This window comes from Manacus vitellinus, unplaced genomic scaffold, assembly GCF_001715985.3.
Source record: "Manacus vitellinus isolate BGI_N305 unplaced genomic scaffold, ASM171598v3 scaffold_4_pilon, whole genome shotgun sequence".
NCBI lineage: Eukaryota > Metazoa > Chordata > Aves > Passeriformes > Pipridae > Manacus > Manacus vitellinus.
The window spans coordinates 27,115,526-27,141,138 of NW_021940604.1; the positions used below are offsets into that span (position 1 = coordinate 27,115,526).

At 39.9% G+C, this 25,613-nt stretch overlaps 2 protein-coding genes across 4 annotated transcripts; one reads left to right on the forward strand and one right to left on the reverse strand.

Moving 5' to 3' along the window:
- Nucleotides 1-2,423: 2,423 nt before the first annotated feature.
- On the forward strand, nucleotides 2,424-20,017 carry CCNC (cyclin C). 3 transcript variants are annotated; one of them, XM_018078009.3, is made up of 11 exons: nucleotides 2,424-2,524; nucleotides 6,061-6,145; nucleotides 6,391-6,460; nucleotides 7,932-7,983; nucleotides 10,556-10,611; nucleotides 11,877-11,912; nucleotides 13,273-13,364; nucleotides 14,086-14,153; nucleotides 14,435-14,514; nucleotides 16,137-16,255; nucleotides 19,135-20,017. In XM_018078009.3, the coding sequence occupies exons 3-11, from the start codon at nucleotides 6,422-6,424 to the stop codon at nucleotides 19,145-19,147; spliced, it is 555 nt and encodes a 184-aa protein (XP_017933498.1). In that variant the 5' UTR covers nucleotides 2,424-2,524; nucleotides 6,061-6,145; nucleotides 6,391-6,421; the 3' UTR covers nucleotides 19,148-20,017. The 3 variants fall into 3 exon arrangements, with proteins under 3 accessions (XP_017933498.1, XP_017933497.1, XP_017933499.1); XM_018078008.1 differs by lacking the exons at nucleotides 6,061-6,145; nucleotides 19,135-20,017 and adding an exon at nucleotides 16,916-18,658 and having other exon boundaries at nucleotides 2,425-2,524; XM_018078010.1 differs by lacking the exons at nucleotides 2,424-2,524; nucleotides 6,391-6,460; nucleotides 19,135-20,017 and adding an exon at nucleotides 16,916-18,658 and having other exon boundaries at nucleotides 6,059-6,145.
- A 1,502-nt stretch (nucleotides 20,018-21,519) lies between these two features.
- TSTD3 (thiosulfate sulfurtransferase like domain containing 3) lies at nucleotides 21,520-24,214 on the reverse strand. Its single transcript, XM_029962822.1, has 4 exons — nucleotides 23,995-24,214; nucleotides 23,618-23,773; nucleotides 23,244-23,403; nucleotides 21,520-21,915 (listed from the first exon to the last, which is right to left on the reverse strand). Exons 1-4 carry the CDS (start codon nucleotides 24,212-24,214, stop codon nucleotides 21,852-21,854), a joined length of 600 nt encoding a protein of 199 aa, XP_029818682.1. The 3' UTR covers nucleotides 21,520-21,851.
- Between the last annotated feature and the right edge of the window lie 1,399 nt (nucleotides 24,215-25,613).

Genomic DNA, 25,613 nt, shown 5'->3' on the forward strand with positions numbered 1-25,613 from the left:
CTTTAATGCAAATGTTCTTGGGTGAAATATTGACTCACGCTGGAACAAAGAGATCTGCTTTACTGCATCTGTGCTGGCACACCATCCACAAGCTCTATACATGAGGGTCCTGAGAGCACTCTCAGCCTTGGATGTCCCTGCCTACTCCCAGGGCCTCCTCTCACCCTGCCCATGGCCCAGAACCCCTTCTCAGACCCCCCAGGAACATCAGGCATTGCTACATGCTGCTAGATGGCATTAATGAGCCCCCTCCCCAAATGTGCATTGGGGTGTGATAGAAGCATGGACACTTGGTCTCCAACTGCATCGGTCCCGGCAGCCATGACCAGGGTCCCTCATCAGTGACTACTCACTCCCAGCCCTGCCAAACACCAGGCAGGCTTGCTCACCTGGTGAGCAAGGTCCTTTTTTAATTAGCTTGCCGCAAAACTCAGATGTAACTGCCCCAGTGACAGCGCTGCTTGAAGAAATGAGGGCATCATCCCTCCCTCCCTGCTCACCCTGCCAGGATTGCTGCATCCCGCGGCAGTGCAGGTATAGGCACCCACAGCTCCTGCTGTGATCCCACCTTGCCAGCAGTAAGTGCACTGATACATCTCAGATGATTGATACGTGATATTGATACATCTCAGATCCCACTCAGAAGCTGAAAGCCGCCACGGGAAAGGGCATGAAAAGAAAGTTGTGAAGGATTTGGGCTCATGTTCTTCCTGTTAATATTTTAAGTTTATAATGATAAATATTATATAATGATTGAAAAAAATATCTCTAGAGGCTCTCTCCAATGAGGAAAATTCCAGCACGGAGCAAACTGAGCCCTGAAACCTTGGGAATATGTAAGTTAAAGAGAAATTTAGGTGAGGTGGAGACAGCACAGGCCAAGTAAGCTCTTGGTCTTGCTGGGACCTTACAACTGGGAGAATCCTGATCCTGAATTTAGACCTCAGTGGTTTTACACTGACAAAAGGGAGGTATAGATTGGACATAGGGAAGACATTGTTTCCTGCGAGGGTGGTGAGGCACAGGTTGCTACGGATGCCACTTGGCCCAGGGAAGCTGAAGATGCCCCATCTCTGGCAGCACCCGAGGCCATCCATGTTAGATGGCGCACGGGCCAACTCGGTCTAGAGGAAAGTGTCCCTGCCCGTGGCATGGGGGTCAGACTGTACGGTTTTGGAAAGCCCCTCCCAGCTCCCAGCCCAACCCAGTGCGTGTCCCTGTGCCAGCCAGCGGGGATGTGGGGGCCGGAACCCGCGCACGGGGGAACGGTTGGCAGTGCCGCGGTGTTGCCGGCCGGCGGTGCGGCGGCGGCCATCTCCTCCTTCCTGCTGTCGGGCGCGGGGTGGCGGCGCTGTGGCGGGCGGGGCGCGGGCATCTGCGGCCGGGCGCCTCCTCCCCGCTCCTCCCGCTCCGCTCCGCTCCTTCCCATATGGCCGGCAACGTTTGGCAGAGCTCGCAACATAGCTGGGCTGCGCGGCGCGGGCGGGCACGGGTTCTGCGGGCCGTCCCGCGCTCTTGTCTGCAATTCATATGCGGGGCGGCGGGCGCGGGCGCTGAGGGGAGGCCCGGGGCGGGTCCGGGCCAGCGCCGGGCGGGCGCGGGGCCTGCGAGCCGAGGCCGCCCTGCCTTAGAGCCGCGCTGGGTAGTGCGGAGCGGCCGTAGCGGGCCGCTCCGACCCGACCGCTTGGGAAGCCGGTTCGGGCGCTCGGACAGGGGTCGCGTCCCGGTGGTGCCCCGCAGCGCCGCCGCGGGGGGGGGGCTCCAGCGCGGGTGCGGGCACTTGGGGCCTTGGCACGTTTGTCCCCCAGCGGTAGGGCAGCCGGTGTCAGCTTGGGTTGGACATTAGGAGGAAGTTTTTCATAGAAAGGGCGGTGAGATACTGGAATGGACTGCCCAGGGAAGTGGTGGAGTCACCGTCCCTGGAGGTGCTTTAGGAGAGACTGGACGTGGCACTTAGTGCCCTGGTCTGGTTGACAAGGCGGTGTTGAGTCATAGGTAGGACTCGATGATCTCATTGGTCTTTTCCAACCTAATTGATTCAGTGATTCTGCCCTAAAACTCTTCATGCTTAGTGCGTCGAGGTTTGAATGGTGCCCGTGATGTACTGACTGCAATCTAAACCTTGTTAGTAACTGACGGGGTATAAGAGCTGCACAGCCAGCTCAGTTTGCTACAGGTAGAGGCTGATCTTAGCCCTTGGTAGTTTGTGGTTTTGTTGTTTTGTTGTTGTTTTGTTTTTTCCCCCAGTTGTTTAACTTTGAAAACCCTGGTGAGTGTTTGCTTGAGAAGACTGTGTGTGGCTTGGTTAAAGGCTAGAAGCCCTTTAGCCCTGAGCCTTAATTCATAGTCTGCTTGTACAGGAGACACTCAGTATAATGTTGATAAAGAGTTGCTGAAATTATTTTCCATTCCTTTAGCTTACAATGGATTTTGGATAAACAAGATCTATTGAAGGAACGCCAGAAAGACTTGAAATTTCTAACTGAAGAAGAATATTGGAAGCTACAGATATTTTTTACAAATGGTAAACCCCTTTTTTTATTTCTACTGTAAAATCCGTGCAATATCTGCCATGTCTAAACGCAGGCTTGAATTGCTTAGAGAACGTAATGTTTTCCTTGTGGTATTACATATACTTTCACAGCCCATTTTAACAAAGAACTGCAATATAAATAACATCACAATTTTTTAGTTATACTAACAGAGTTCTAGGAGAACTTACAGGCAAATTAGCTGCATATATAGCATTTTAACCTGTGATAGAACAAAGCAGTAAATTTTCTTATTTTCAAGAGTTTCTTACCAAAAACATAAAAGGAGGAGAAGCAAACAGAAACTGCTAAGCTCGCATACTAAAGACTCCATATCATGCATTAGTGCTGAGACTAGGCTTTTGGTGGGTACTTAGGCTGTGGTAAGTATTTTAGGTAATCCGTGCAATCCTGTTAAACAGCAGAGCTTGGAAACTTGTTATTTGTATTCGGTTACATTCTCTGAAACTTGCAACACAGCCTGTGTTTTGCCTTCTGACTGGTTCACCAGCACCAGGTGGCTTTCAAATTGTCTACAAGTTTCTGAGAGCTGTTGGCAGGCAGCCTGTTCTCCCAAAGAATCTGGGACTTGTCTGTGAAGTTATCGAAGTCTTACTTCACCCTCATAGTCTTTACCATCCATATGAATGGCCACATATCAGATTACAAAGGCCTTTAAACTCACTCTTTTCTGTGCAATTGTTCAGCGTATAAATAAGTATAAATAAGTATCCCTACACAAAGGATATTGCTATCTACTATTGCAAACAACTCTTTAAATGTTTTTTGCAGCAGTCCTTTAAAGTACAGAATGCTTGTTTTTTCAGGCCAGACCTGAGACAGAGAAGTGAAGTGACTTTGCCAAGGCCACTTGAAGATCTTATGTCAGTGCTGGAATGATATCTGTGAAAGATACTTATCCCAGCTTCTCTCTCAGCTTAGTTATTTTTGTAACAACTGCATATGCTGCCAACACTGTCACTGTGGATATATCTGTATTATTGCTTATATTGCACCAGGAAATCAAATTAGCAATGATTTACCCATTTGATCCATTCCTGAAATTTCTTGAGGTTAAAATGAAGCATCATAGCTTCATAATGCAAAGAGACATAAAGAGGATATTTTGAAAGCTGTATTTCTCCGCTAATTTTCACTAGTATTAATTTGAATTATGAAATATGCCTTTTAAATGTTTCACTTCAGTGTTTTTCTTAAGTAAACAAAGACTTACAAAGTAAACAAGTTAGTTTGTTAGTGTCAGTTCGTGGTTCTCAGGGTTCCTGTTCCTTGGCACTCCTTGTCTCCCCTGAAGGTGCAGTGAGTGAGCAGTGGCAGCTGGAGAACAGCTCTGCCAGCAACTCCCCATGTACGGACACAGCCTGCTCTGGAGGAGATGGTGGTGCTGGGCTTTACCCCTTCTCGAGCAAAGAGAGACACCTTCATGGGGAGGACAGTCAGGGGTGCTCTGTACTGGTGGGAGCTCAGGCAGCGCTTGCCCTGTCCAAGCCCTTGATGTGTGTTCTATCATCACCTGCCTCTGAACAGGAATCCTGCTTTGGATCCTCCCTTGTCTCCCATCTGCACTACCTGAGTAGGGATATGAGTCTTGGCCACAGCATGTCACATGGGTGTGTGTCAGCCCAGGAGATGATTGTTCCCTAAATCAAAAAATTACTTGGAGAGGGGCAATTTCCTACTGCTTCGTCATTGGTAAACAAGTGCAGTAGATCATGAACTGATTTTATGGCCATGCACAGCTATTCAGAATACTGAAGAGAACTAAAAAGATCGTCTTCTAAAGTAGTTTGAAAAATGAAGCTGTTGATTTCTCTCAAGTCTTGTTGATCACCAAGTCTTAATAGTTTTTCTCTGAAAAGTGCATTAGTTGTTTTCCCTTTCTGATTTTCGGCAGAAGCTGTAATGTTTGTGTTAAAGGGTACTCAAAATACTCAGATTTAAAACAGTCTTTATTAAAAAAAAAACAAAAAAACAAGCACTGAAGCCACTTATTTTAAACATACAGGAATAAATAATCCTATAGTTTCTTTTCAAATATTAAAAAAATAATTACAAGTATTGGACTTTTTCCCAACATATACAAGCTTCCATTTCATTAAGTCTCTCTAGGCTCTTGTCCATTTTTTTTCCTAAACCACACTTGATTTTTTTCTTGACAGCAGATGGACTAACTGTTCCTGAAAATCCCATGGGAGTAGGAAACATATTTGGAGAATTCTGTTTAGCTTAATGTTTGAATTTTTCTGATGCCCTAGTAGTAGGACAGCTTTTTAGCCCCATGGTCAAATCAAAGGGAAAATTTCTTTCAAACCTGCTGATAAATATTTTAGTATTTGTACAGACATTGCATACTGCTTTGTCTTAACATCCTTTCTGGCAGTATTGGTTGTCTTACTGTCACTGGCAGCCTAGTCCCAGTTTGGCATTCTTCACTTTAGAAGTTTTGACATAGACAGGGACTTAATGTTGCTTTGGGTGACCACAGTGGATGACAAATTAGTCAGGTGTACCCTGCATATTCCTGGGGCATATGAGGTAAGAGCATGGAGAAAACACTCTGGACTTGAGTGCTTAAGTAGACATTAAGAATGTAGTGATGACTGATAACAGAATTTTTTGCCTTTCCTGCCAGTGGTCACTGTCTTGGTCGTACTGTACATGTTTTAAATATATACTTAAGTGTATTTTAAAATATTGTTTTTGACATTTCTCGTGAGGGAGGAAAAAAAAGAAGAGGGAACCTTCACACAGCCGAGCCTTGCTCAGAATAATGGCCGCGAAGAAGAATGGGAAAAATAACAAGTAACAACCTTATGTTTCACTGTGCCATTCTTTATATCCAACCCCTGCTCTTAATCCCAGCTTGATGCATCTGATTTGCTTGGCACCTTTCCTTTGCCTGGGAGGCCAAACAAGAGCTACCTGCACAGATGACACCAGGGTTGTTTCTTGGCCAACTGGCAGAGGACCACCGTGATGGAGCAGCTGACTGCATCCTCTGGTCTCCCACCCCCTCTCCCTAGACTAAATATGTCATTTTTTTAACACCTGCTGCCTCTGCCAAATAAAATGACCATGTTTTTGTTGGCAGCTTCACTTGTTTGAAAAAAAACCCATCCATTTTGCATGGCACTGAAGAGCTATAGATTTATATTTTCTGTGTTTGAATTTGTTTTGCTCTAAAGTGGAATACCCAAGCTTTACCCTTCTGAGATTTGTGTTGTCATCTTCTTAAAGGTCATACTCACTTTGTACACAATGAAGTCAAGTTACCTTTCCCTTTTTGAAGGTGTCCCCAAGCTTCAGGAGGCAGCGGTTCTTCTTCACTTGTGGGTCTGTAGGTTTACAGCAACATGTTCTCACCAGAGCTACGTACCTGAACTGAGGGAGAAGACTGTGCTGCTGCTCCTTAAAATCCCCAGCACTAGTCATGTTTTGAGACCCTTTGCTATTTGGTGTCAAATTGTTTAAAAAACTCAACTCAAGCTTTTGTTCATTTTTTTTTAAGTTATCCAGGCTTTAGGTGAACATCTTAAATTAAGACAACAAGTTATTGCCACTGCTACAGTCTACTTCAAGAGATTCTATGCCAGGTAGGACTGTTTACTATGATGGTACAAGAATAAAACATTTGCTAGGCACATTTTGGTAGCCCTTTAAAAATGCAGTTCTGTATTAAAAACAGTGCCACTTTTGTTTTCTGGATGGTGTAAAGCTTTTATGCTTTAATAAAGTTAACTTAAGCTTTGCTTTTTCAAAAGGAAGTGTGGTTCTCTTAATAGATTAATCGTTCTACGTGTATGAAACAACATATTATAATTTTGTTGTAACATTTCAGATATTCCCTAAAAAGTATAGATCCAGTATTAATGGCTCCTACGTGTGTGTTTTTGGCATCCAAAGTAGAGGTATGAAGTATTACAATTTTTTAATGTAAAATTATGTGATGTATGAGAGAGAAAACGTTTAGGACTTTTAAATTTTTGGCATTCTTCATGCTTTGGGGGTTGAAACCTTCTCTTTTTCGTATAGATTTCTATGGCATTTAAAAAAAGGAGACGGAAAAGGCCTTCAAACATGTTATTTCACAATTTTGTCTATATTACTAACCCTAAGTGGCTCTGAAAATTGAAAAGAGTATTTTAAATGGCTATTTCACTGTGATACAGTGTTTGTTTACATATTTACATATACTGTATCTTAAATTGTGCAGTGTCTCCTTTCTAATGTGTTTTTCCTTATTTATGTTTACTCAAACTTTAAAACATAATTGGAAATTTTTTCCTAATTATCTGGTTCTATTTCATATAGTGAGGAATCCTCAGAGTTTACCACACTTTCATTGCTTGAATTAAAAGTATGTTGTAGCTCATGTGCTATCCTTAAGAAATTATCATGAGGAACTGGCCCATTAGGGACAGTGGTGAGAAGGCTCCATGCCTCCACCATTAAAGCCCACTTTGAATGTGGCCAAGAGTCAGCATGAGCTGGGCACTGCTTTTAGTCTCTGTAATCCAGAAAGTTTTACAGCTGTCCAAGAAGTGTCTACATAATGGAAGAAAACCAAATTGGCCAATTTGTGATCTGTCAGCACTAAGGAATTTTCACGGGAGGAACTCAAAATACCTAGTGGATGGTAGAAGCAGTCCTCCTAAACCAGTATCTACATGTGATACTGTTGTCTGTACAAATACTGTGACACTTTTCAGTGTTTGGAAGAGGTGAAGGAAGTGAGAAAGACAGAGCTGGAGATATTTTTTTTTTATCAGCTTGTTAAATAACCTTTAAGGAAGTGCAGACAGAGTTTATACACATAGATGTGCCTTATATTTTAGAAGAAATATTAGAAGTCTGTGTAGCCTTCCTTATTTTAACGCTTCTGCAGTTTTAGAGGGTACCTATAGCAGTAATGACTCAGCTATGCACTTCCCTGAAAGAACGATGTATACAGAAAATTTTCTGTTTGCTGACTGTCCCAGCAGAGGACCTAAGTCTTCATGGAAACATAATTAAAAAAGGTAGTTAATGTCAGGTTTCTAAAGACAGTTTTCTCTCCAAATGAGATAAGAAAAAAACCCCATACCTTCTTGAAGCCCTCTTGTCTATTTTATATGCAGTGTTAGCCAACTGAGTTTTTGTGGCTGTAGTACTGTTTGTAAATCTTTACTGTTCCTCACAAAAACAAAATAACTAATCAGTGAAATAACTCTTTGCCTAAGAGTCACCTTAAAGAAAAGAAAAAGGGGTGGGGGAGAAAACCAAATACTGCAGTACTGCGTAAAGAAGCCCAGTTTAGTAAGAAGCCATTATTTTAATTTGATAACAGTGTGAGTATATGGTGTTTCAGGTGGTTCACCTCATTTACCATTTTTTCTTCAGGAATTTGGTGTTGTTTCAAATACAAGGTTGATTTCTGCTGCTACTTCTGTATGTAAGTATCAGTATTTTATTATACGGTAGTTCAGCATGTCTGTAGGGAGATCAGATGCTTTCTTTGCTTGTTTTTAAAAGGTAGCTTTTTATCAAATTGTGGAGGACTATAAGAGCCAGTTAAAGCCATTTAGACTAAATAGCTTCTCTTTCTAAATATAGAGACAGAAGGGTCCTTTCTGTATTAGTTTTGGTTGATTTTGGTTGGAACTTATGCCAGGCATAAGTAAAACCAAAGTAATAAAATAAAACTATTGAAATTTATAAACAATATTGAGAAGTAAATTAAATTCTGAACTCCTCAAAGATAGAATTGGAAACTTAGGGCTTTATTTGTCTGTTTTATAAAAGGTATGTTTCTATGGAAGTACCTATTTTCAGAATTTTTGGTAGGCTTTATACCTTCAAATTTTTTTAAATCCTTTTCCCCCATCATAAAATTAGTCTTTGCACATGATATTTATTTCTAAAAATATATTTTATAGCCTATATATTGTCCACAAATAAATTCAGTAAAATTACACTGTGGTTACTTAATTCTCTATCTTTCCCGCTTGCCTTGTATTTCCCACTTGCATCTCATTCATCAAGGTCTTACAGTGTTGTCTTCCTTAACTGAATGCTATTATCTGACCCAGAAGGTCAGCTGCTCTCAATAGGCAGATCCTGGCTATGCTCTTCAGTATGTAGGTCAGTGCTTTCAAAATCCCTCTCAGCTATTGAGGGGACAGGTGACTGGCTGCATCTGTAGCTTCCACATGCAGTGAGTGTATCAGTCCATGGGGCTGGCTGTATGACAGTTCTGCCACCAGGAGCTGAAACACATCTTCAGTGCAGCATGACCAAGGCCAGCACTGGATTTAGCAATGAGAGTTGCTATTTTTACATCAGCAGCATCTCTGTGGAAGTTTCGATGCATCAGTGAGAAAGTTAGATGGGTTTTGGTAAATATGCAGTAGCTGATTTTACTTGGACATCTAGTTCTAAGCTGTGCTGTTTCTCAAAACCCCTAGTCTCAGGGTCCTGTAGAAGATTTCCCTCACACTTCTTCCTTCAGACCTAGAAGTCTTGTCAGCCCTGATTAGTACTTTGTGTTTCATGAAGTGAGGACAAAATGCAACAGGCTTTCTCCAAGCATTTATTCCTTTGTAGAAACATGAAATTACTAAAACATGCTTCCATTGTAAGGAGCATACTCTCAGGCAGGTTTCCAGCAATGTCTTCAAAGGCTTTTTGCTCTGTTTCCACATCTCACTAAAAGGACAGCTCCATATGACTGTATCTGCAGCTTGCTTTGTGGGAAAAATACTTTGTTTTGCCATCTTTTCCCTCAAAGTGGTATATTCTTTTACCATATACATCTTAGTTTGCGTACTTCTTGAGAAACCCTTTTTATTAATTTTTCTCTTTCTTGAAATAATTAAAATTTCCAACCAGTAGCCTAGTCTTAGTGTCCTAAAGCAAATTTTCTAGTAAAGTCCACTGTAGATCTAAATGGTGAAGTCTTTAGCCCAGACAACTGATGCTGTCTTTTCTTCAAAGTAAATGGTGTACTGATTGTCTGGAAGTAGTATCAATAGTATCAATTCATAATATACTGCCTGTCATTAATATAGGGAATATTATCCACTTCCAGGATGTTAAATGTTACCAATGTTTTCCATGGAGGACAGGGACTTAAAATAGATTTCTAAATGTTTCACTTGTAAAAATCTCAAATCCACATCCCCAAGTGTACTTGTTTTTCTTTGTTCACCATTCTAACATGAAATCACTCTGATTTTGCATCTTAGCATACTTCTTACCAGTACACTATCTCTACCTGTTCTCCTTGTAAAATGTGTGAAGATTAATTAGGTATCTAAATCAGAGATCATCATTAACTAGAAAACTGAGGATATATTTGAACACGGTCCTGGAGACAAGTGTCTTGAATCATGTCACATGCCAAAGCAGATGCTTAGGTGTCTCTCTCAAGGAGAGGAACACCCTTGAAATGTCTGATAATCCAGTGCCTAGGACACTGATCTGCAATGTGGTGAATTGACTTCTTGCTTTGAATTTAACCTGTTTTTTGTATATCCAAAATCTTTATATCATGGACATACAAGAAGTCTGGATTTTCTGAGAATTCATTAGTTGTTTTAAAGTCTTGCATGTTGAAGGATCAAGCCTATGTAAAAAATCCCATGTGAAAATTCCACTTGGATTTAGTGTGGGAACTCAGATCCTAAACATCAGTAGCTAGATAGTTAGATAGCTCTGTGAATGATAACTTGTGGAAAGTTAGGTGTCCAGTTGGTGGTTTACCAGAAGATTTAATATTATCCAAAGTGGCAGTCAAATGTCTGGCTGAGTACCTGTGCAAATCTGGGCTTCAGGTGTATTTCTCTTTCCTTTTCAAGATCTTAAATCTTCTAACCTACCTTTTCTCTTTGAAATACAAACCTTTCGTTTTGCAAGCAGTTGTGCTGCCAAAGAGATCTGAAGGGCTGTATAGAGATGAATTAATAGAAAAGAAGTAAAAGTATTAATTACATCATTTTTAACATACTTATTTCTCCTTACTGTAGTGAAAACTAGGTTTTCGTATGCCTTTCCAAAGGAGTTTCCTTATAGGATGAACCATGTAAGTATGCTATTTGAAATACTACTTGATCAAGTAAATTAAGGCAAATAATTGTTAGCAGGAAATCCTGTCTTTTAAAGTCTAAGAAAGAAATATTTTCCTATTTATATGTCAGGTCTGTTCATAATTAGTTTTTGATAGAATATTGGGAAAGTTACTTTTAAAAATAATAAACCTTGCATAACCTCTTTTCCTGAAGTTGTTGACAGGAAAGACAAGTGATGTGACAAGGTGACCAAAGTAGTTGTTCTATAGCATGATGATAAAAGAGATTTAGGTTTTTTGAATGTTCCTGTGTTCTTATTTTCAAATACATTGCTCCAAGGAAGGTAAATGGCCCTTGCAGCTGGGATGCTTCCAAGCTTGCACGCAGGAGCGGTTGGCTTACAGAAAGCAGTTTTATTTTTGCCTGTAAAATTTAATGACAGTTAAAAGAGTTTTTATTTATTATTTAAAATTTAGATTTGCCAGTGATTTTCAAGAAATTCTTAGTCACGATGCTGAGAAGTTCTGTAGTTTTTCTTAAAACCAGTTTTGACCTGTGCTGTATAATTTTGGAAATTAAACATCTAATTATTTTTAGATTGACTGTAACAAATACTCCTTTTTTGTTGGTTTGCTTTTCACCCTATCTAGAAAGCCAAATGATACATCAGAATATAGAATATCTAAGAGCTTACAATAAAACTGCTATTTTACAGGTAAAGGCAGATGGAAATATATTTTGGAGTACTTCTTTCAATAGCCCAAGCAGTCCACTCTTTTCCTTGATGTCACTAATATGTTACTTTCTCTATCGAGAGTGAGAACTGATTTAATTGCTACAATTGGAGAGAATATTTCATATGAAATTAGGCCAGAAAATACTTTGAAAGACTATTTGACATGTTAGTGGCCTGATGAAGAAGCTCTAATTCTACAAAACAACTTTATTTCTGTTAAGTGTTTATGCACTGGGAACAATTTTCACCTAGGAGTTGAAACAAATCAGAGAAGTACTGTCAATGACGTAGTCTTTCATAGTAAACTTGATCCAAAATATTTAAATTTGCTTTTACTATGACTGGAGTGAAGTTATAATGGTGATAAGGTAATTGCCAATAATAGTTTTATTTTTTGTTTGGTTTTGTAGTTTCAGATGAAATGCATTTAGGACTGTTGGAAGTAGGTGTTGAGAATTCCTATGCATTTGTGATGTTAAACTTTTAATTCTTTCAGTTTTCTGAAACATGCTGCTGATTAACTGTGATTTTACTTCTTTGCAGATACTAGAATGTGAATTCTATCTCTTAGAATTAATGGTAGGTTGGGTTTTTTGGTAGAACTGGTTCTGTTTTTAAAAAAAGGTAACTGTATCTAAGTCCCAATGCAGAGACTGGGATGTCAGTGTCCTTATTTCCCTAGATGAATGGCCAATCATGATCATAAAGACTTGTATCCTTTCTGTGCCCTCTTCTTCTTGCTTGGAAGAATCTGGAGCTACACATGTATGTTCCAGCAGAAGTTGTGGGTACTATCCCGCTCAGGCTAGTCTGTAACAATCTGATAATTAGAGTAATCTTTTAGGAAGTCAGATGAGTTTGAATCTTGTGAAGAAGCAGCTGAATTCAGCCCTCCCATTTTCTGAGATGGTGCTGTAACTATTACGCTGTTGGGTGAAAGGAGCACAGTGTGACATTTTCTTTCAGACACTTTCAAAGAAAGGAACTGTACCTGCTTTTTGTAAGAGTTGCTATCCCATCACTCTGTTCAGGCAGCTGAAAGGATTCAACCCAGGCTTCTTAGGGGGCTAATTTCTCTGTATGGGTTGGACTTGGATGGGTTAGTAGTTCTGCTCAAGTGCAGAGAAAAGGAGACAGAAACCAGGGAGGAGCCTAGTGAGTTAGTCAGCAAGTGAGAAAGAATATGTGTTGGGACCAGAACAGAGAGGAGCTCAGATCAAAACTTTTGTTTGTGCCTACAGTCGTTTTAGTATAGTTTTTAGGTTCCTGTTTAGATTTAGTCCTTGATACCTCTGGTATACATGGCAGTAACTCTTGTGTTTTGTATACCAGAGTTTAATCACAAGCATTTACAAGAAATTATGTTTTGGGGATTCACATATTTTTCCAGTATGCTATGCAATATGTAGTATGTGCAATAACAGCGTTTCACTTAAGTGTTCAGCACATGTAACTTAATGTGGCTTTTCCCTGTAGAATCCATACAGTTGGCTTCTTTTAGCTAGAGAGTTATTCTTTGTTGTTTACCTGGACCTGAAATGAGGGGATTTGAGAGCAGTGCAATTTTTCTTTTCTTTCTTTCCAAACCAGTGTCAATTATTTTGGCATGCTTTCCATGTATGGTATTTAGTAACAGACAGTTTTCTGGCAGTGTTCTGTATTTCCAAGTGGGAATTACGGGTTTGTAAGCAAATGAGGTTTCAGTATGCTGCAGATGTGACTTTCTGTGTCTCTTAGGGGAAGGACATTGACAGATTGGCAATGCTGCTATGTAATGGTATTCTAGAGAGAGCACTGCCCTCATTAGAGCAGGGCTAGGTGTCAGAATGCTACTTAAAAAAATAATCAGCAATTGACTTGTAAACCAAATGTTTTAATACGAACTGACAACGTGCTCTGCACTGTAATCTAACTTTTATCCCATTGACATTTTTCCTAGGACTGCTGTTTGATAGTATATCATCCTTATAGACCTTTGCTCCAGTATGTACAAGATATGGGCCAAGAAGACATGCTGCTACCTCTTGCATGGTAATGAAGACAATGGCAGTAGTTCCTTCTTTCATCAAGAATGTAACTTTAACAGTTGATTAAGCTTTTGTTTAACCAAACAGGCTTAACCATATTTGAATACAAAGGATGCCCTAGCTAACCTGTGCAGGTGTATGTTCCTGACTTAGATTATTCTGTCTTTAACACTGTAATAATTTTACTTTGCAGTGGTCTAATTTTTATTTTTAGACTAGCTCTAATAGCACAGTTTTTACACTACTGAATGGTGATTATGAGTGGAGGAAATCTCTATCAACATCGTCTTTCTGTTGTATCTTGTCGTAGGAGGTAGAAACAATATATAGGGGGTTTTAGCTGTGTTAGCAGAACTCTTATTCTTGAACTGTTTCAAATACAGAAAAACAGTAAAAGTACTACTTTTATGCTCGACCTTACTTTTTTGTGAAACAGATTATTTTTTTATGGTATACATCAACATCCTCTGCAGAAAGACACTTATGGTACTAAAACAGTGTTTCCAAATAAACTTCTGTGGTGACTAGAAGGAAGACAAAGAAAGGCATTAAGAGAATTTTTATAAGGGAAAAGATCTCTTCCCTTGATGTTTAACCCTTCAGCCTCACTGCTTCTACCATCTGGGAAACTGACAGAATATTTGTAAACTGACAGCAGTTTTTGAAGTCACAAGGTGAATAATAAAGGTGAATAGGAGGATCCTTATAAGTTCTTTTTTGCACAGGAGGATAGTGAATGACACATACAGAACTGATCTTTGTCTGCTGTACCCTCCTTTCATGATAGCTCTAGGTAAGTAACACAAGTACTGTCTCTTGTCATGTTTAAATGGATGTATTCTCTGCACTGTCCCATCGCAAGCATTCCTCAGAGTGCACTCATAAGGTGCTTCAGGTTGTGTTTCATATAGCACTGACAGTGTAGCCTTGCAACTTAAGAGGTCTTAAAGAAAAATCAGGTAATTAATCCCAAGTTTTCTCTGTTGAACTGTATAGAGTTTATAAAAATAGAATGTTTCTAACTGTATCAGGAGTGGATCTTTGTTCAACATCCGTGTAACCTGTTCTTTGCAGCTTGCCTACATGTGGCCTGCGTTGTCCAGCAGAAGGATGCCAGGCAATGGTTTGCTGAGCTGTCTGTTGATATGGAAAAGGTACTCTGCTTTTCATTCCCACCACTTGTAATGGACTGACCAGAAATGGTAACTGTGGTTGTCTTACACATCTGCGCGATTTGAACTTCATTCAGTGATCGTGTTAGATGCTATTAAATTAGGTAGATCTCTTGGGGAGGGAGACAATGTAAGGTTATTTGGTTATCACCCTGCTCTGAAAGTTGAGACAAAACCATTTGATAACAGAAAAGCGTTGCTGGTGTTGCCATTTTTCAGACAGAAGTATAAAAACAGTACCTTTTACATTTTTTGCCAGAAAAATAATTCCCAATGTCTTTCCATCATACAAGATTGCCAGCATGACTTTGACTTTTAAATTCAAGTGCATGTGATTTTCTGATTCACCTTTCAGCTAACCTTTGTTTAGCTCCAGCAAGCAAGCCAAACTAGTACTTACACTCCTTATCACAGCTGCTTCACGTAGCACATATTTTTTTCAGTCTGTTTTTTTTTGAAACAGTGTCTGGAATTAAATAGCCTGTTATGCATGAGATGTACCATTGCCCTCTGTGCCCTTGGTATTGCTCTTTATCCCACTGATGTTGTCCGGCATTGTATTTGTATTCCAGGATTTGTCTTCAAATGTAAACACAGTGTGGATACTGTGCTGCCTCAAGAGCTCTGTGAATTATACTGTCATGCATGCAAAAGCAGGGTGATAATAAACTGGCAGCAGAGGAGAACCAACCTATATTTGACAGATAAGGTTACCATAAGCTTGGTACTGAACATGTTTGAATGTTTACATGTCTTGGTTCTCATGTCAGTGATACAATCTAAGCTCGATTTTTTTCACATGAACACCATGAATCGCTTAGCCTACTATGACTTTTGTTTCAGGGACATATATTGCTCTAGCACTTAATCAAAGCTCATGCATTAAAAAGAAGAAGTCTACTTTATTAATTTAGAGAATGATGAAGCAAATTATGGACCAAACATTATCCATTTGTAGAAATTTAATAGAAAGTAAGGTAGTTGAGGTGCAATAGATAGAAAATGTCCAAACTGGTAGAGAATGCTTATGCTTCCAGAAGGGGAATATGAAGTGTCAATAATTCTTATTATATGTATGTAAGAATATAATAAGAAGTATTTAATAACTCTTTGGAATTGTTTCTTAGAAGGTAAGAATTTATATCAGTATTTTATGGGTTTGGGCTTTTATTTTCCAACACTGTGCCTCTAATATGTGTAGAACATTGATAATCATCAATTATTATATTAATAATCCATAGTCATGTAGCTGCAGTCATGCTGCTAGTTTTCCTTATTTTCCCAGTAGCATAGTTATAAGCTGTGGCATAAGTTGCAAATAAATATATAAATAAAAAGCTATTTAGTTTGCTGGGGAAGAGAAGCGGTATATACAGTTGAAAGTATTCTGTTCAGGCTTCCATTCACAATAAAATCAAAAAACTGATTAAAGAAATGCTTGATTGCCACCAGATTAAGTGTGAGGCAGCTGTTTATAATATGAAAATTGTGCTGTTTAATTTCAGTCTTGGGCATATTTAATTAATTACACACTTAAACTGATTATGAAAAAGATAAAATCACTGTTGTGTCTCACCTCAGGATCTCCTTTCTTTCTAATTCAGATTTTAGAAATAATCAGGGTCATTCTGAAGCTGTATGAGCAGTGGAAGAACTTTGATGAGAGGAAAGAGATGGCTACTATTCTTAGTAAAATGCCTAAACCAAAACCACCTCCAAACAGGTACTGTACTTGTTTAATATACCTTTCATATGGAAAAACTAGACTGCTATCTTAAGAATGTGTGAATGTTTAATTCAAGGTATAGCATATGTTTTTACAGTGCAGAGGTTTCTGTTACAAAACCAGTATGATTGTTCAGGAGCTAGTGAGAAGCAGAACATCCACTGCCTGTATGAGGAGTGTTAATGTGATTAGAATGTGATCAATACAGCTCAGCAAATGTAAGGAACCCCAGTGTGAGGCTCCATGGCTGGGCCAGATTCAATGGAACTGGGCCTGCTTGATGTCATATTTAATTACTGTGATTAAATATCACTGTTGGGAATCTGCACATGTAAATTCCCGTGCACATGTTTATGTAATGTGAACTTTGCAATGTTGACTTCAGAAGTAGATTCAGCAGGCAGCTGCATGGACATATATTGAAATTATTATTCAGATAAATATGGTGAAGCTATTTATGCATGCTGAAAATAACCTTTGCATTTTTTATGAAACTGAGCAGAATATCTTTATCTGTTTGTGTATATGTTGAAGTATTTTCTATCAAAAGATTTTTATTATTTTCAGAATACTGTATTTTTTTTAATAAAAAAAAAGGATAAAAATGTAATACGATGCTTCTTATTGAAGACACATGTTTTTGTTTTCTTCAAACAGTGAAGGAGAACAGGGTCCAAATGGTAGCCAGAACTCTAGTTATAGCCAATCTTAAGGCATTCCAAAGAATTTCTTTATGGACCACTTTGACTCAAGACATCCTGGGATCTTTCCTGTGTTCGTGAAATGGATGGAAGGTTTTAAACGTAACATCTTGTACAAAGAACTTGAAGAATAAATAGCTTGTTTGTGTCGAGCATTTTGAAAGCTTTTTCTCTAAAATTACAACATTTTCTCTGACGCTGGAGCAAATGTGCTAAGATATTTCAGTGTAAGGAATCAAACATTAAACCAAGCTGCAAAAGATTAACACTTTTCACTCAAAACAAATAGTTCATTATTGGTTTTATTTGCATTGAAGTGAACTATTTTTAAAGTGACAGTAACCTGAAGCCTAAGTGTAACTGTATTGACTTGTGTTGTCTTCATTTTGTTTGTGACTGAAGGAAGATAGTGCACTGTATGTTAAATCTATTCATTACCTTGAGTTTTGTTGATTTTAAGAAAATAAATACAGATTCTGTAACAAGTAACACACAATCCTTCAGAAACAAATTCCTAGAAGAGCCTGTAAAGAATATTGTTACAGTTTTAATGAAAGCTGCAGGAAAGAAAGTCCGTTTCTTTTTTTTGGATTTTAAAAAGCTGTTTTCCTCAGTAAACCTACTTGGATGTTTTTGCCATGATGTGTAGAAGCCCAGCTTACCAGAGAAGTGCAATATGTATGTGATTGTGATTCTGCAGTTTTCTGAAACATTTCAAGTGTTAGGAATTAAGAAACCCCAGCATACGAGGATTTTTGTTTCTCCAAATAAATGTACTGTATGGTACAATCAGAGTATTCCACAATCAAGTACCAATCTGGATATGATTTTTTATGGTGGATTTTTTTTGTAGAAAAGATATACACTGTTAGTCTGCCTTCACTGTTAGTGTGAATTTGTGTGGTTCATTAGAGAGGTTTATATTTAAGAGGATCAAGCATTCGGTGAGCTTCATACTGGTAAATTTTAATCAGAGTGTTACGAGCAACTCTAGAATAACTGAAATGGGATTCCTTGGTTAACTTTGTGCTGGAGAAAATGAGATTCCTTCAAATAGAAGGCCATATCCTGTGTTCCTTACTCAGGCAGATATCCCACTGAAGTCAGGAATTGGCCTAAATTGATTTCTTGATTTTTTTTTTTAGATAACTTTGTTTTTAATTAAGTTCTGTACAACTTTATTTTGAATGATAATGCCAACCTGCCCAAGTACAACAACTGAATGATAAAATAAAGTGCAGTAACATTGTTCTCTTTCTTTTTTTCTCCTAAAACAACACATTTCACTGGTCTGAAATACTGGAGGTAGATTCTTGAAAACCTGTGCTCTGTGATGCATCTTGGTTCAAAAAACTGGCCCCTTAAAAAAAAACCACCCCTATTTTTGCAAATACCTGTCTTTGTAACTGGCTGGTCATTCAGTGAAATATAACTGATGTGTGTTTGTATTTAGCCCATTAGGCTACTAACGTTTATTTCTGTTCAGGTTATTTCCATAAATCATTAGATAAGCAAGCCCCAAACACTTTGGTGAGATGGAAAATATATACAGTTTGGTCTTTGCTACTTTGTTTGATCCATACCTTCTATAGACAATTGATGAAGTGGAATTTGGCTGTTTTGCTTTCATTTCTTGAAGTCTAAAATGTGCTATTTGTAATGTGGACTTGGGGAATAGAAATAAATCAAAGCAACTTGACCTCTGTTGTGTAGAGTTCTTAAACAGGAACTGTTCTTCAGGTAAACATCAGTCTTCTCACATATACCACATAATCTGCCAAGAAAGCTCATGCTTAAGAATTAGGGATTTCACACTATTCTGGCTGGAGTGATTAAATTTTTTCTTGCTGTTCAAGAGCCTTTGCAGACTTTACTTCACACTTAAATCACAATGTGACCTACGCCTCAGAGCTAAAATGTCAGGCACTTCTTTATAGTAACTAGAAGTTTCTCTGCATTCTTTGCTGGGGAGGTGAGTATAATTTTACCAGCTCTGATTCCAGTGTTGAAGTGAAAGGCAGTAAAGTGCAGTCAAAGGAACTGGATTCAGTGATGACAGTTTTAAAAAGAAAGATGTAATTTGGAACAACAGGAAATGCAACACAATGTGAATTCAACAGCCTTGCTACCAAGCAGACAGAAAAAAAATCACCTTTCTTGTGTTTCATTTCAAAGGAGAGGTGCATAAAAACGTGGTATCTCATTAAAAGGGAGGTAGCTGAAAGTCTTCACAGATGATATGCTACAGGTGACAGTGGAATGTCAAAGCAAACACAGGCCATCTGTGCCAAAAAGACTGAAGGAAAAATTCCAAAGGAAACAAACTGAAGTGGATCAGACAAGTTGGTTAACGCAAATTATATTTACCTAAGGAAGATACAGAGGAAGACACAGAAAGGATCGTCTAATTTGACAAGCTACAAATAGTTTGAGAAACATCTTGCAAAAAACTACCCAGAATAATAAAAAATGAAAATAAAAAAGAGGTACATAGTAGCTTTCCAATTAAAAAAAACAAACACAACTCTTCAGCTCATAAAAGACAGCAGATGTTTAGAAAAATCATGACTGGTGTGAAGACTGATGAGGTGACAACACTTCTGACAGAAAAAGCTGGAGCAGCTGATAAAAAAATACATGGCAAGTTGAGAAGCAAAAAAGGAAAGATTTATTATGTTGTTAAACCCAGTGCAGCCTGCTGCGTCTGCTGGGAGTTTGTGCTGAAACTGTAAAAGTACCCAAATATACCAAGACATGCAAAGCCTGAAGGAAGTATCAAAACACTGCATTGTAAATGAGAGTAATGTGGGGATTGTATCACTACACGCTAATCCTGTGTTATGCTATTCCTCAGATGTTTCTTACCAGTTGCTGCCAAACAGAAAATAATGGGCTAGATAGATCTGGTGTGACACAGTGTAATTGCTGTTTATTTTTTGTGGCTATGTAGTTTTGGGTGTTCCCAACAGACTTTAATGTAGCTACAAAAGGAAGCATTGGCTGCTTACACTGACTGTTTAGCTGATTAGATTGCCTTGCTTTGTTCATTTGTATACTGAAGTTTGGCAGCTTGATCAATACAGCTAAGCATGATATACATTCAGATAAATGTTTTCAATCTCTCTCCAATCCTCTCCATACAGTCTGTCCTTAACGACCTTCAAACAACCTGCTGAGGCCTGGCACAACACAGCCAACAGTGGGTTTGTGTTGCCCCCTTGACCACATGCCCATAGCACTGTGAAACCGACAGTCTAGGTCATGTTAAACAGGCAAAATTAAGGGATCATAGGATTTGGCTAACTCCAAGGGAAGTGATGGTATCCATTACTCTTCCTGATCCAGTCTGAAAAAGACCTTCAGGAGTGAGATAGTGAGAATTGCAACAAGGTAATGCCTGTGTTCATCCTGACATTTTAATTTCATTTCACTCCCATTAATTCATCAGCTAGACCAAACCAATATTTTGGAGAATAGTCTAAATTCTGGTTCTAAAGTTGTTTGGGATTCTTTTATAGATTGGAAATACAGTATAGCAATAAGACCACTAAAAAGTCAATAATACTTTGAAGAAAAATGCACTTATTACTCACTATGCTGACAGCTACTTACTAGCAAAGATGAGAGCACAGAAACCCCTGTAAGAGACACCATCAGAGCAGCACAGCCAACACAGCTGGCTGTGCCAACTACAGTGGTTCTCCTTTAGAAACCAATGACTGCAGAGGCTGCAGAAATAAAATTCTAGTAATGTTTGTTATTTTATCTTCTCAGTTCTCTAAACTTGAGAGGGCATATTTTTTAGGTCCTCTTCTAACCATGCAAGTTGCACTGCCAGAACTGGAACAGCTGTAGGTTAAGTGCACATTGCTTGCAATACCACAAATTTCAGTTCCTTTTTCCAGACATCCTATGGAGCCCTAAACTTCTGTGTTAGGACTTTATTTTCTAGAGGCCAAAGCAATTCACCTTTGCAAGTTCCCCTGAACTGCTACAGCATTAAATAAATTTTAAAAATTCCTTAAAATTATGACTATGCACATTTTTAGGGGATGATGGGTTGGTATGTTTTTTAAAGTTAAGACATGCAAATTACTGTATATAGAAGAAGGAAGGTAGTTTAGTATCTTCCTTGGACACCTCTAATTTTCCAGCCTAAAATTATTACATTTCTGTAATAGTAACTTCAAATATAGGCAAGTTCTCACTTGATAGTGAGCTGCTGAGAGAACAGAAGTGTTGACTTAATGTTACAGCACTGTGGGCTCAGAAGCAGATCTGCTTATAAAAGTGGATATACTTTTAAAATAAGGAGTCACACAGCATTTTGAACAGTGAGTATTCTAGCATCAAGTCAGTTTCCATATGTATTTTCTGACCAGTAGCGATGTTTTGGCCTTACAATCACATAGTATAAACATAAAAATTTGTGCTCTACTTTATTCTTTGATAACACAGCCACTATTTTAAAACTTCATCTACACGTGGAGTATAATAAATCTGTGCTCAGGGCAGTCACCCCAGTTCAATTAGAATTCCACACAAACTACCCAACACAAATATTTGGGAAATAATTTTATTTGTCCTATCATCATTAGTTTAAACGGTCACAAACTCCATCATACAAAAGAAAAGTAAACATAATAAGCACTTAGATTCTCTTTACATGCACTCACCAAAAACACAGGCCAAAGTAAAGGCTGTTCATGTCCTAGTCTTTAGATATAATTTAAACCAAGCAGTTGATATGCATGGCCATCTGAAGGTGAATGTCCATTTACACAAGAAGACAGGAGTGAGCTTTATTCTGGAAGTGGAATGCACACAGTTAAATGCTAAAACCTACAAACCATCCTGAAGCCTTGATGGAGTAAGGGTTGGGGCAGTCATCTTCATTTCCTTTCTGGCGGTTCATGTTTTACCCAGTCCTCAAAGCCACCAGCATACTGCTGAACTCTGGAAATATGCAGAAGATACTTTTTTCAAGAGTCATTCTTAACGTTATATATTAAGAGGACATGGTAAAAAAACCTAAACCAAACCAAGAAAAAAAACCCAACAAACCAAAACCAACCAAACAAAAAAAAATCCCCAGAACCACACCAAAAAAAAAGAGGGGAAAAAAATAAACATACAAAAATTCTCTGCAGTGAAATACACTTGTACCCAGCTGTGATGAGCAGATGGGCATCCCTTGTACTCTAATACTGCCTCCTTCCATGCAGTGTGTTCTGTTCCTCTTTTTTTCCAAATGACACAATGCTGGAGACAAATGTCAAGTAGGAAATAGCAGCTGTATCAATGAAACAGTTTTTTTAAAAAGTGAGAACAGACTCACTGCAGTGGAAGATTCATTTGCTATTATGTCTAATACTTCAGATGTCATCAAATAAACACAGCACAATGATCTTTATTTCCTTGCAAACCTACATGCTCTATAAATCTGACATAAACCTGCACAAAACTTAATTCTGGGAAAAAAACCCCACCATGCAAAACAATACTGACTCCTTCAATTAGGCATTATGAAAAACAGGTAATGGAGGATATTTTGCACTTTGAAACAAGAATGTGGTTCCATACTTTTGACTAGAATTAGTAGGAATATTCCAGTTCGTGAACTGCAGTTCATGAAAGCATGAGTAAACAACCAGTGTCTTAAATTTTACCTGCAGTCTTCAAACCAGCGAGGCACCTTCCAACGTGGGTGTAACAATTCTGCCAACCAAATGCTGCTTTTGATTTCACTCTATCATAATCTCTTATTTTTAGCTATTGCCTTGACTGCTTTACTCCTGGCAAACACTCCAAAGCTTTACTGAAAGTGAAGGCGTACTTTGTCAACAGTGAACTATACAGGTAGAACCGTAATTCAACAAAGGGTGTGGTTTCATAAAATATTCAAGATTGTACTTCTACCAAAGCAAGCAGTTCTCCACCTTTCTAATCATCCTGCATCTCAGGCCTAATACTTATGAAGCTGTATAAGGAAGCAATGTCTCGGCAAGGGAGCTGTTCAGTGGCAGTGTGGTCTTGGAGCAGTTTGCATCACCTGCAGCACACGCACAGAGCTGCTGAGCGGTTGTGTTCAGAGGTCGATACAACTCACTTTGCTGGAATACCCAATGGCATCTTTCAAGGCTCCACAGAGACATGAGGAAGCGTCTAACTCAAATACCAATTATTTTCATATTCCACATGTAAATTTTTACCCTTGCCCACAAGGTATTCTGCTTCATGAAGGGTGGCAGCGTTAATCCCATCCTTACATACACAAGTCATACCTGCTGAAACCCAAGGACATGGCAAAACCAAGTGCTTGTTTACTTCTTGTTCCTGCCAAACAGGAGAAAACCACAGGGTCTGACTTGGATGGCATCTTTTGATTGTACTGCTTCTTGAACTCCTCTGGGTCCATTTGTAGAGCTTCCACTAATTCACCCACTGGGAAATACAGAAAACAAAGTAATATTTATTTTCCATTCACGGACAGGCTTACACTTCAAGGCTTCTAATTCCTCTAGAGGAAAAGTTCAACCTCACAACATACTAGCAGCTATCTAGCACCGCTGCTCTTTGTTCAGTCACAGCCTTGACCATCAAGCCAAGGGGAACAGGGAACACCTGACCCTCGCACTCAGCGGCGTTCATAACTTACGCGGGATGTTGATGGACTCGGGGATTTTTCCAAACCTGTCGATCTCCCACTTCTCCCGCACGTCAATGTGGAGCACGCTGGTCTTCTTCAAGTCTTTGAGCTCCCGGTAGGAGAGACTGGGCGCCCCGCCGGCGCACAGGCTGCGGCAGCTGCGACCTGGCGGGGAGGTACAGCGCCGTCAGCCGCCGGAGGCCCCGCGCCGCGGCCCGCGCCCGGGCAAGGACCGCGCCGCTAAAGACTCCAATCCACACAGGGGACCGCAAAACCTCACCCCGCCCGCCCCCCGAGAGACACGGCCGCCATCCCGCCCCTGCCTAACCGGGCGCTGCCGCCCGCAAGGGCCCGCGCGGGCCCGCCACCAGCCCCGGGCACCGTACCGGCCGCGCCCGGCCCCCGCCGCTTCCCGCCGGCCGCCAGCACCCGCCCCGCCGGCGGGGAGGAGACACCACGCCTTCTCCTCGGGGGCGGGGGCCCGGAGGTTTGATCGCTGCCGGCCCGCTTAGAAATTTGGGAAGCACCACGGGGGAAGCCACGCGTGGCACCTGCCCGCCCCCGAGGCACCCGGGTTAGGCAGCCGCCGCCTCCGTTTCGGTACATCCAGGTACCGCCGCCTTGCCTGGGCAGGGCGATTTCTACCACTGAGCCAAGCTGTCGAGAAGCCTTAAAGTATCAAAGGCTGGGAGCCTGAACATGGATGAGGAATTTTGATGCCAAATCTACTCAAAGTGATTTAAAAAATAAACAAACAACCAAAAAAACCCCACCACCAACAACAGAAAAAACAAAACAAACAAACAACAACAACAAAAAAAAACCAACAAAAAACAAACTTCTGAGTGTTATGTCCGAGGAGAAAATGTGATTTTAGTGATAGCCTGCATCCCTTTCACCACCGTCACTGCCCCCCTACAGCCACAGGAGTGTGGTCCAGGCACCAATCTCCTCTCTGGTGACCAGTGAGAGGATGTGAGGGAATGGCCTGAAGCTGCATCACAGGATGTTTAGGTTAGACATTAGGAAAAGGTTTTTCACCCGGAGGGTAGTCAGGCACTGGAACACCCTCTCCAAGGAAGTGGTCACTGCACCAGACCCACCAGGGTCCAAGAAGCGTTTGGACAGCGCTCTCAGGCATATTGTGTGATTCTTGTGGGTGTGCTGTGCTGGGCCAGGAGTTGGACTAAATGAACTTTGTGTGTCCTTTCTAACTCAGGATATTCTATGATTCTATGATCCCATGATCCCTAGTTTCAATACCCCTTGATTTTGAAAGCTGTCAGTCTCCCAGCCACAAGGACTGATGACCAAGATATGTAACTAGAGGAATGAGGGTCCTTCAGTTCCACACATTTTAAATCAATACTCCGTACTTACTACATACTTTTGCAAATATATCACATAGCAGCAGTTCCAGTTTTTAAAAGCAGGTATACTGGATCTTTTTGTAAAAGATGCATTTTGAGGAGTATGTCGTTGAATCTTTACTAATAAGAGTTTTCCTTCTCAAAATGAGAACAAAATACTTCTTGGTACTGTAAAGTGTGACAAATTGAACTTGGCACATATAACTGGTTCACTAGCTGCCCTTCTGCCAGCCTCTCCATATGGCCTCCTTGACAGGCATTTGCAAATTGTCTCTCTGAAGCAGTATATCTATATATGAGTTGAGGTTTCATGCATTTCCCATTTTCCACAAGATCTGGGTAGAATACACTACTTCTAGAAATTATATTTTGAAATATAATCTACTGTATATTTTATCTGTAGTAAAATAATATCCACGGTTAATCTCCACTCACTGTATGTTTCACTGTAAGGACCATAAAGCATTCAATGTGAAGCACTAGGATACTTGTCATATGAAATGCATATTCACATGAAACTGCATTTCTGTGGTTTTAATTTGACCCTGGATCATGCTATGTACACAAAGCGAGAACACGCTTGCTTGCAGAAATAGGAATCATCCACTATCCATCTTGTGAAAGACTGAGAGTTT

Coding starts and splice junctions, on each gene's coding strand:
- CCNC (XM_018078008.1), top strand. CDS start 6,422: ATGGCTCCTACGTGTGTGTTTTTGGCATCCAAAGTAGAG. Junction 11,913..13,272: donor TCTATCTCTTAGAATTAATG/GTAGGTTGGGTT, acceptor CATTTTTCCTAG/GACTGCTGTTTGATAGTATA. Junction 14,154..14,434: donor TCCTTTCATGATAGCTCTAG/GTAAGTAACACA, acceptor TGTTCTTTGCAG/CTTGCCTACATGTGGCCTGC.
- TSTD3 (XM_029962822.1), bottom strand. CDS start 24,214: ATGTACCGAAACGGAGGCGGCGGCTGCCTAACCCGGGTGCCTCGGGGG. Junction 23,404..23,617: donor CGAGTCCATCAACATCCCGC/GTAAGTTATGAA, acceptor TGTATTTCCCAG/TGGGTGAATTAGTGGAAGCT. Junction 21,916..23,243: donor ATGTCCTTGGGTTTCAGCAG/GTATGACTTGTG, acceptor GCATATTTCCAG/AGTTCAGCAGTATGCTGGTG.